Source organism: Molossus molossus, unplaced genomic scaffold (genome assembly GCF_014108415.1).
Source record: "Molossus molossus isolate mMolMol1 unplaced genomic scaffold, mMolMol1.p scaffold_m16_p_13, whole genome shotgun sequence".
In the NCBI taxonomy this organism is placed as follows: Eukaryota; Metazoa; Chordata; class Mammalia; order Chiroptera; family Molossidae; genus Molossus; species Molossus molossus.
The window spans coordinates 42026773-42037798 of NW_023425348.1; the positions used below are offsets into that span (position 1 = coordinate 42026773).

At 40.2% G+C, this 11026-nt stretch overlaps 1 protein-coding gene across 2 annotated transcripts in view; it reads left to right on the forward strand.

Annotated features, from left to right (window-relative positions):
• Nucleotides 1-11026, forward strand: part of PAK1 (p21 (RAC1) activated kinase 1) — a 76559-nt gene that overhangs the window by 62983 nt on the left and 2550 nt on the right. For both annotated transcript variants that reach the window (XM_036257827.1, XM_036257829.1), the window contains exons 12-14: nucleotides 4124-4223; nucleotides 5407-5603; nucleotides 8851-8988. In XM_036257827.1, coding sequence (XP_036113720.1) covers nucleotides 4124-4223; nucleotides 5407-5603; nucleotides 8851-8988 — 435 coding nt within the window. The remainder of the gene's footprint in view (nucleotides 1-4123; nucleotides 4224-5406; nucleotides 5604-8850; nucleotides 8989-11026) is intronic.

The window sequence follows — 11026 nt, forward strand, 5'->3', positions numbered from 1 at the left end:
TTTATTGAGATATAATTCACCCATATAAAGTACAGACGGCCCCTGACTTACGATGGATCCACTTATGATGTTTTGAGTTTATGATGGTGTGAAAGCAATATGCGTTCAGTAGAAATTTACTTTGAATTTTGAATTTTCATTCACTCAAAGAATATAATTTCATTGTTTTTAGTTGTACAATATTGAGTTGTACAATCATCACCATAATCAGTTTTATCACCCCAAAAAGAAACTCCATAACCATTCGCAGTCACTTTCCACTCACCCCACTTCCTGACACTCTCAGCCTTATACAACCCCTAATCTGATTTCTTTCTGCAGATTTACTTGTTTTTGATGTTTGATATAAATGCAATTATACGGTATTATTTGCTTATTTGTCATTGGCTTTTCTCACTTAGCATATAGTTTGAAGGTTCATTGTGTTATAGAATACAGCAGTACTTTATTCCTTTTTTTTTTTTATCCTCACCCGAGGACATATTTCCATTTTTTGTTGTTGTTGTTCAGATAGAGTGGGAGGGGGAGAGAGGAAGAGAGAGGAAGAGAGAGAGAAACATCGATGTGAAAGGGACACATCGAGTGGCTGCCACCCTCACAACCCAACCAGGGCCGGGGACAAACTGCAACCAAGGTACATGCCCTTTGCGGGAACTGAACCCGGGTCTCTCAGGACCGCAGGCCGACGCTCTAACCGCTGAGCCAAACCGGCCAGGGCTATTTTATACCTTTTATTAGCAAATCATATTCCATTCATTTATATGTTCATCAGTTGATGGACATTTGGGTCATTTCCACTTTCTGTCATGAATAATGCTGTGAACATTCATGTATAAGTTTTTGGTTGGGTGTATTTTATTATTAATATTAAAAAATTTTTAAATTTATTTTTTGGTACGTGCCCCAGTGGGAACCGAACCCAGGACTCTCTGGTCAGCAGGCTGACGCTCCAACCGCTGAGCCAAACCGGCCAGGGCTATTATTATTATTATTATTTTTTTTTTATCCTCACTAGAGGACATTTTTTCATTTTTTGTTCAGATAAAGTGGGAGGTAGAGAGAGAGAAACATAGACATGAAAGGGACACATCAAGTGGCTGCCACCCGCATGACCCAACCAGGGCCAGGGACAAACTGCAACCGAGGTACATGCCCTTAGCGGGAACCGAACCCAGGTCTCTCTGGTCCACGGGCCAATGCTCTAACTGCTGAGCCAAACCAGCCAGGGCTATTATTATTATTTTTAATCCTTACCTGAGGATGTTTTTCACTGATTCTGTAGAGAGAGGAAGGTCGAGGGGGAGAGAGAGAGAAACATGGATGTGAGAGAGAAACATCCTGTACACGCCCCAACCGGATATCAAACCCGAGACCTTTTAGTGCATGGGACAACGTTCTAAGCAACTGAGCCTCACTGGCCAGGGCTCAATGTATGTTTTTTTTTTTTTTTTAATCCTCACCCGAGGATATTTTTTCCATTTTTTTTTTGTACAGATAGAGTGGGAGGGAGAGAGAGGAAGGGAGAGGGAAAGAGAAACATCGACGTGAAGGGACACATCGAGTGGCTGCCACCCGCACGACCAACTAAGGCCGGGGACAAACTGCAACCGAAGTACGTGCCCTTAGCGGGAACCGAACCTGGGTCTCTCCGGACCGCAGGCCGACGCTCTAACCGCTGAGCCAAACTGGCCAGGGCTCAATGTATGTTTTAATTTCTCTTGGGCATATGCCTAGGAGTGGGACTTCTAGGTTTATCATTTTGAGGAATGGCCAAACTGTTTTCCAAAGTGGCTGTACCATTTTATATTTCTGCCAGCAGTGCATGAGGGTTCCAATTTCTTGAAGTCATCCTTTTTGATCATAATTTTTTCATCCAGAGGCCAGGATCTTTAGCCTCATAAGGAAAACAATTCTTACAGAGAATAGTCATGTCTGGGTATTGGTTTGTTTTTTAATTTAGTCATTAGTATATTTTTAGAAATAAAGTATTAAATTGAGAACACTTAAATGGTATTTTCCAACTGGTTTGTATCTCTATTGTTTTTCATTTGGTAGAAGCTTATACAATTTTTGTGGTGGGCCCTGGCTGGCATGGTTCAGTGGTTAGTGTGTCGGCCTGCACACAGAAGGGTCACAGGTTTGATTCCCAGTCAAGAGCGTATACCTGGGTTGCAGGTTTGCTTCCAGGCCCTGGTCGGGGCATATGTGGGAGGCAACCAATTGATGTGTCTCTGGACATGTGTCGATGTTTCTCTCTCTGTCTCTCTCTCCCCCCACCACTCTCCTTGCCTTCCACTCTCTCTAAAAATCAATGGAAAACATATCCTTGGGTGAGGATTAAGAAGAAAAAAAATAACATTTTAGCTTTGGGTTTTGGACTTAACCCAGTAGATTTAGTAACAAACCTGAGGTTATCTTTTCTGATCCTCACATTTTATAGATGGAAAAACAGTAGCCCAGAGAGAGTAAGTGAATTGTCTGGAGTGATTTTGTTTATCAGGTGGTGGTAGAACCAGACAGTTTCATTGTTCCATTCATTCTCTATGTTATTCATGCTGCCTGCTAAGGATAGGTATTTTCCAAGGTACTTTTTTTCTTCTCTCATCTTCTATAACATTTGTCAGTTCCAACCATTTCTATAACTTAAAAAAAAAATCACCTCTTTACAAATGACTCATAAATATTTATCTCAAGTTCAGATCTCTGTATCGAACTTAAGACTTGCCCTGGCTGGTTTGGCTCAGCAGTTAGAGCGTTGGCCTGCGGTCCAGAGAGACCCGGGTTCCGTTCCCGCTAAGGGCATGTATCTCTGTTGCAGTTTGTCTCCGGCCCTGGTTGGGTCGTGCAGGTGGCAACCACTCGATGTGTCCCTTTCACATTGATGTTTCTCTCTCTCTCTCTCCCTCCCACTCTATCTGAATAAAAAATGGAAAAGTGTCCTCGGGTGAGGATAAAAAAACACACACAAAAACCTTAAGACTCCTATGTTCAGTTGCCTACTTGACATCTGTCTACAAATATTTATAGGTAAATACAATTCAGCATACCCAGAACAGTATAAATTATCTTCTCACCAAAATAAGATTATCCTCTTAACTTCTCTCCTTCTAATATCAGTTCTAGATACCTGCTTTTCAAAATATGACTCTTATTTGTCACTTTACTCTAGTTTTATCATTACAAAATCTTTCCCATTCTTTCTCAGTAGTTTTTTAGGGGGCTTCAGGTTCTTTGCCAAGTATCTAAAGCTTTGTTTAAAAAATCCAAGATAAATTGCCATTTGATTCAGTGATCCCACTTCTAGGAATATACCCTAAGAAGCCTGAAACACCAATCAGAAAGAATATATGTACCCCCACGTTCATAGCAGCACTATTTACAATAGCTAAGATCTGGAAACAGCCCAAGTGTCCATCAGTAGACGAATGGATAAAAAAGCAGTGGTACATATACACAATGGAGTACTATGCAACTGTAAGAAAGAAAGAAAGATCTCTTATCCTTTGAGACAACACGGAGGAACCTGGAGAGTATTATCCTAAGCAAAACAAGCCAAGCAGAGAAAGACAAATATCACATGATTTCATTTATTTGTGGACTATAATGAACATAATAGTCTGAGGAACAGGGTAGACCCAGAGACGTGGAGTTAGGGTACTGACAACCCTCCGAAGAGGGAGGGGGGGAGAGATAAACCACAGAACTTATATGCATGTATGCATAACCGATGGACATGGACAACAAAGCTGAGGGTGGGGTGGGGGAGATGGGGAGGAGGGTTTCAATTGGGTAAAAAGGAGAAACATCTGTAACAAAAATAAATTAATTAAAAAAAATCAAGATATATTGGAGGAACTCATGTATTTAAAGAAAACTATTATAAGCTATATTATAATAAGGTATAAGAAAGGTATAAAGCAGCGTGGAGTGTTAAAGGAATGCTTAGCCAGGAGACAAGACCTGAATCTAGACCTATCTATGCCACTCATTTGGAGCAAGTCCTTTTACTCGTTGGGGTCTCACTTTCTTTATCATAGAATTAGGAAGTTGGATTAGTTGATTTTCTGTAAGTCTTCATATTATATGTCCTTTCTTTCTCCCTCTCTCCACACAACTTCAATAGTGCCTGCAGGCTTTGGAGTTTCTGCATTCCAACCAGGTCATTCACAGAGATATCAAGAGTGACAACATCCTGTTGGGAATGGATGGCTCTGTGAAGCTAAGTGAGTAGGAGTGATAATCTTTCTCTTCCCTGTGGGACCCTGTCTCCTGTGGGATGATATTCATATAATAATGTCTATAGAACTCACCAAAGAGTCTCTTTATGTCCTGGGATTGCAGGATCTTTGTATTACTCAGCACTATATAGAGCAGTGGTTCTCGGCCTTCCTAGTGCTGCGACCCTCTAATACAATTTCTCATGTTGTGGTGACCCCCAACCATAAAATTATTTTTGTTGCTACTTCATAACTGTAATTTTGCTACCAGTATATCTTAGGTGACCCCTGTAAAAGGATTGTTTGACCCCCAAAGGGGTTGGGACCCACAGGTTGAGAACTGCTGATATGGAGTGTCATTTTTTTTCCCCATTCATTTATACATTTAGCCAAAAAAATTTACTGAATGCCCACTATGTGTTAGGTCTTCTGATGGGCACCAAGGATGCTTTTGCCTGTTTTCAAGTAGTTCTCAGTCTACATGAAAGATATAATTACAAAAATGAGTTTAGTGTAATTTTTGTCATTTAGTCATTCATTCAGCAAACTTTTTAAATGTCTATTATATCCCAGACCCTCTGGGAATTAAAAAAAATCAGTAAGAAGACATAGTCCTTCCTGTCAAAGTCCTCGTAATTTAAATAAACATATAGTTGCAATGTAATCTAAATGAATTCCAAAGAAAATTGTGTGTAAAAGTGCAAGGACCAGTAGTCCAGACAAACAGGTGTGTCATGGGTGGATGGGCAGCTTATGGGAGGACTGTTCTCAGTCTCAGTTCTGGGCACAGGGTGAGGAACTGATGAAAAAGTGGGGCCATGCCTGATTGCAGGTGATTAGAGTTTAAGTGTGGGACTCATGCCCAGATTTTGGGATATGGGACTGGTTTTTAAGACAAAAGAGAAATTGGAGCAAGTAATCAGGGCCAAAATAGGCAACTTGGACTTTAATGCTAGACCTCCTGGCTTGAGGATGGTAAAAGTGATGTTTGTTACACTGCTCCTACTTCTCTTCAAGACTGAACAGGGGACAGGCTAGGAGCTGGACATGAAAGTAGCAAGTGACTCCAGCTTTGGAGAGGCAGGGATTGCAGCAGGTGGGAGTGAGACAGAGCTGGACACCTAGGCATAGGCATGTAGTCAGTACTCGCAAAGGAGTACTCTAAATATAAATTCTTTTCTTCTTCTAGCTGATTTTGGATTCTGTGCCCAGATCACCCCAGAGCAGAGCAAACGGAGCACCATGGTGGGAACCCCGTACTGGATGGCACCAGAGGTTGTGACACGGAAAGCCTATGGGCCCAAGGTCGACATCTGGTCCCTGGGCATCATGGCCATCGAAATGATTGAGGGGGAGCCCCCATACCTCAATGAAAACCCTCTGAGAGTGAGTGTTGCTAGTCCCATTTCAAGAATTTTAGGTTGTTGTCTTTAGTCCCAGGAAATGGGATTCAGGCTATTCTCTACGGCTTTCAATCTGGATCTCTCTTTTTTGGATAAAACCAGGCACTGCTGAATTTAAAATAGAAATGCTCAAAGAAAAGGTATGTTAGCAATCATTCATTTACTACAGCAATCAACGATTGAGTTCCTATCACATGTAAAAACCGATTCTAATGATAGTAAAACAAATCAATATATAGTAACAGAAGGTAAGTGCTGTGAAAAAAAAGCAGAGTAAGCCTTGGCTGGTGCAGCTCAGTTGGTTGCAGTGTCATCTCATGCACCAAAAAAGGTGGCAGGTTCGATACCCAGTCCGGGCATATACCCAAGTTGCAGGTTTGATCCCTGGTCAGGGCACATGCAGGAGGCAGCCTATCAATGTATCTCTCTCATATCAGTGTTTTTTTCTCTCTCTTTCCCTTCCTCCCTCCCTCCCCCTTCCTCTCTCTAAAATCAATTTTTAAAAAAAGGCAGAGTACAGAGTTCAAGAGAGTAATGGGGGAAGAGGGAGAAATTAATTAATTAATTAATTAATTTCCTCACCCGAGGACATTTTTGCATTCATCTTCAGATAGAGTGGGAGGGAGAGAGGAAAGAAGAGAGTGAAACATCAACGTGAGAAAGGCACATTGAGTGGCTGCCACCCACACGACCCCAACCAGGGCCGGGGACAAACTGCAACCCAGGTACGTGCCCTTAGCAGTAACCAAACACAGGACTCTCCAGTCCGCGGGCCGACACTCTGACCGCTGAGCCAAACCAGCCAGGGCAGAAGTGTGCTACATTATTTAGAGCAGAGAAGGAAGTCTTCTCTTATAAGTTAATTGTGCAGAAACCTGAAGAAAGTAAAGGAGGAAGCAATGAGATTAATCTAACCCAAGAGTTTTCCAGGAATCAGGTACGCAGAGGACTTCATTTGAAAACAGGCTTGTTGTATACAGGGGAAATCAAGAAGGTCAGTGTCCCTGAAGTGAGCGAGCAGGGTGGAGAATGGTAGATGAGGTCACAGAACTGGCAGGGAGCCAGATCAGGTAAGACCTTGTGACTGTTGTGTGTACCTGGCTTTTATTCTGCAAGAGATTGGAAGCCACTGGAGGATTTTGAGCTGAGGCAAACATGATCTGATTTATGTTTTAAGAATCATTTTGGCTGCTTTTATGGAAAACAAACTGTTGGATACTATTATAATCATTAAGAATGGTGGCTTGAACAATATTGTGGTAGGAGTAGAAGTGAAAAGTGAACTCAGGAAATGTCTTGAACATGCAGCTGACAAGATGAATTGGATATTAGAAAAAGAGGAATCAACAATGATTATAAGATTTTGGGCCTTAATTGCAGAAAAAATTGTTTCCATTTACTGAGAGGATTGAAGAGCAGGTACTTGGTTTTGAATGAGTTAATTTGAAATGTTTATTAGACATCCAAGTGGAGGTAAATTGAGTAGAGTTGGCATATGAATTCAGAGTTCAAGGGTGAGAGTTCAGGACTACAAATAAAAATTTATTAGTAGGTAGTATATAGGTGGCTTATTAAAAAATTAGAACCAGATAATAGATGAGATCATTTACCTAGAGAGTGAGGTTTGAGTACTGAGCCCTGGGGTATTCTTGAGTTTGAGGTTGGAGAAACTAGCAACACAGACCAAGAAGTTGCCTTCCTAATAGAAGGGTAACTGAGAAATACGTGTCCTGGAGGCCAAGAGAAAAAGTGTTTCAAGGAGGATGTATCACATGTGATTGATAGGTTGCATATGATAAGACTGAGAAGTAAACAGTAGATTTGACAATGTTGAAGTTACTGATGACCTTGGTCATTAGTATCAGTAGAGTGATGGGAACAAAAGCCTAATTAGAGTAAATTCACAAGAGTGGAAGAAGAAGTTGAATAATATCTTGAAGTGGAGTTGAGGGAGGGTTTTTTTTTTAAATGATATTATTATAGCATCTTTGTGTACTGATGGGAATGATCTAGTAGAGAGGAAGAAAATGGTCATGCACAAGAGAGAAGTGACATCTGTAGGAGTGATGTCCTTAAGTAGATGAGATGAGTTCGATCAAGTACTAAATAAAAGCGTGTTGAATTAGCGCAAGGACAATTTATCCATTGTGATAAGAGAGGGAAAGAAGAGAACATGAATATAGATGCAAGTAGGCTGGTAATTTTGGTCATGGGTAAATGTGAGTTATTCTGATTGGTTTTATCTTTTCATTTGTTTCAACCTCCCATCCAGTGTAGGAATTCCCTGTGTTGTTACTGTTGATAGGTGGTCGTCTAATCTTAACTAGATACTTCTTATTGGAACGCAGGTTAGGACACCAAATCGAAACTACCCTTTGGTCGCAGCCTTGCCCTCTGAATCCACATACCACTCATCTTCCACATCTCAGAATGACCTTGAAAGTGATGAACAGTAGGGTGTGATGGAAATAATACTGGGATCCGAATCAGAGGACATGAGGGCATGTGAACAGTGAGATCCCAGACATATTACTTTATGTTTCTGGGTTTTATCTGTGAAATGGGGATGATAACTCTTGTCCTGCCTATTATTCTGAGTTATGGTGGTCATTAAATGAGGTAGTGCTTTGTAAGCACTTTAAGTGTTGAGTGCTTGAAAAGATTTAGTATTACTTGTTTGTTTTAAACCTTTCTCAGGCGATGCTTCATGTTAGGGGACCAGGAAGGCAACAGTAAGACAGGTTGCTGCTTTACAGAAAACTTCCTTTTCATATTTCTTTCCTGCTGGGAGAGATAAGCTCTTAGATGTCTGAGAAATTATTACTGAAGTCAGATGGGTAGATGGGTAGATGTTTAACTTATCAGGCTAAATGAATAATAAACCCTATAGATCTGTAATCAAGAATAATAATAAACCTTTGGGTCTGTAACACACTTAGTAAGTTTACAAAGTGCTTTCTAATATACTATCTTCTTTTATTTTTTCAGACATGTGGGATAAGCAATCCCTATTTTACAGATGAGGAAGTTGGCAGTTCACTGGCTTGCATGTGGTCACATGGCTTTTAAATGTTAAACCTGATTCTTAGGTCATATTCTTTCCAGTATACCAAAGCTGCCTCTTTGTGTCCTAGAGGCATAAAGCAGCTAACCATATTTTTAGAGGGCATGTCTGGGACAAGAGAGAACCTCAGTTGGAACCTAAGTTCATTTTCCATTTGTGTTGCCAGGCCTTGTACCTCATTGCCACCAATGGGACCCCAGAGCTTCAGAACCCAGAGAAGCTGTCAGCTATCTTCCGAGACTTTCTGAACCGCTGTCTTGAGATGGATGTGGAGAAGAGAGGTTCGGCTAAAGAGCTGTTACAGGTAACTGGTCTATGCAAGGAAGCACGTGATTCTTGGAATCACTAAACCAAGTCTTTCTTGCTTCATTTTTGTCTGTGAGGTATTGGTTATAATAGAATTAGCCTTCTCTCCTACCAGTTTCCATACTCAACCTATATTCCTAGGTCTCTAACCATCTTCATCCTGGACTTTTGTTCATGTTATTCCCTTAGGCTCTTCTTCAGTCTATTAAAACTCTACATTCTCCTAGGCTCAGCTTAAAAATCTACTTTCTGAGCTCCTGCTGAACTTTGCCTGTATCTTTCTTTAGCACTTGTTTTGTTCTGCCTGATTTAGTCTAGCAGAGTTTGAGTCTTGGGGAGAAGAAAGTCTCTGATATATACATATTACATAAGTTATATTTTACTAGGGGATAAGCTCAAAAGATGCATTTTCAGTAAAGGATATCAGAGGACGTAAGTTTAGGGGATAGAGTGCGGCAGTTTCTTCATTGGAAACCTTCTCAAAGGGTGGCAATGATATTCTGCCAGGCATGGGAAAGCCTAAAATTGGATGATTACCAAGTCTTTTATACTACCACCTGCTTAATCCTTTATATACAACATAATTACTTCATATGCTTGCAAAAACTACATTTAGCAGGCCACATTATTTGTATTTAACAATTATGTTTCAGGTACAATTTCTTATTACTAGTGTGTTTTACTACATTGCCTATGGCAATTTAATAATAAGTATCACTTGAGACTTTATGACTGAGTAATCTGTAGGCATGCACAGTTAGTTATTTTTGTATTATGAGGACCAAGAGCAACTAAGCAAGTCAGGGTAGAGCAGGACCTACCACACTGCCCTGCATTAAAGTTAGTTATGAACATCTCTGTTTTTCCTATAAAATTATAACCTCCGTTTCATTAATCTCTGGGGCTGCTCTTATACCAAGGACCTAATTCAGAATAGGTATTTAGGAAAAATTTGTTAAATTGAATGGAATTGCTTAAAGTATTTACCTTCATTGAAATGTTGCCCTCTGGAACATGTTTAGCATTTTTTTGTAACTGGGGTTACTGGTTACAGGGCATTGGTCTATTAGATATTAGATATTAGAACTGGGTTCTGCCTAGTGTAATTCAATAATCTCTAGAATTCTTTGGGACTGAAAACCCCTTATAACAGGCAGTACAAATAGGATCCCTTTGCCTTTCATGAGGTTTGTTCTGGAAAACTTACGCATTGGTAAATATGCAAATACTATGTTAAGGCTGTGATTGGTGAAGATGTTAATTAGGTACCAAATTGTAGTTATTTAAAAAATATATATTGTATTTTATTTTTAAAAATATTATTTTTATTTATTTTTAGAGAGAGAGGAAGGGAGGAGGAGATAGAAATAGAAACATCAATAGCTGTCTCCTGAATGTGCCCCTACTGGGGATTGAGCCGGCTACCCAGGCATGTGCCCTGAATGGTAACTGAACGATGACCTCTTGGTGCATGGGTTGGTGCTCAACCACTGAGCCACACTGGCTGAGCCAGATTGTAGTTACTGAAAGATTAGTGCCCTCTAGAGTTTTCTTCCTGATCTGATAATATCACTAATAACAAATGCATTATCTTGAATCTTTACCACACTCTAGGCACTAAGCATTTTGTATATTTTTCATATATACTTTATAACAACCCTGAGAGTTATAGCTTCTGTTATTCTCATTTTTACACGTGAGGAAACTGAGGGTTCAAGTGTTTAGTAACTTTTCTATGATTACGTATTTGATAAGTGGTGACTCCAGGACTTTAACCTGTGTTTTTGAACTCTCAAGTTTGTGTGCTCTTGGCCGCTGCTCTTTTGGCTCAGAGAGTGTTAAAACTGGAAGGGCTTTAGGGTTTATGTAGTCTACTTTGTTCATTTTATAGAGAAGTAAACTGAAGCCTCCCATTTGGGTATTTGATCATGCTGCTTTCTCAACTCAGAGGGTTGTAGAACATGTGATCTGAGGACATTGCTCTTTAACTTGTTACTGTACATTGTAAATATTCAAAACCATGACTTGCAGAATCT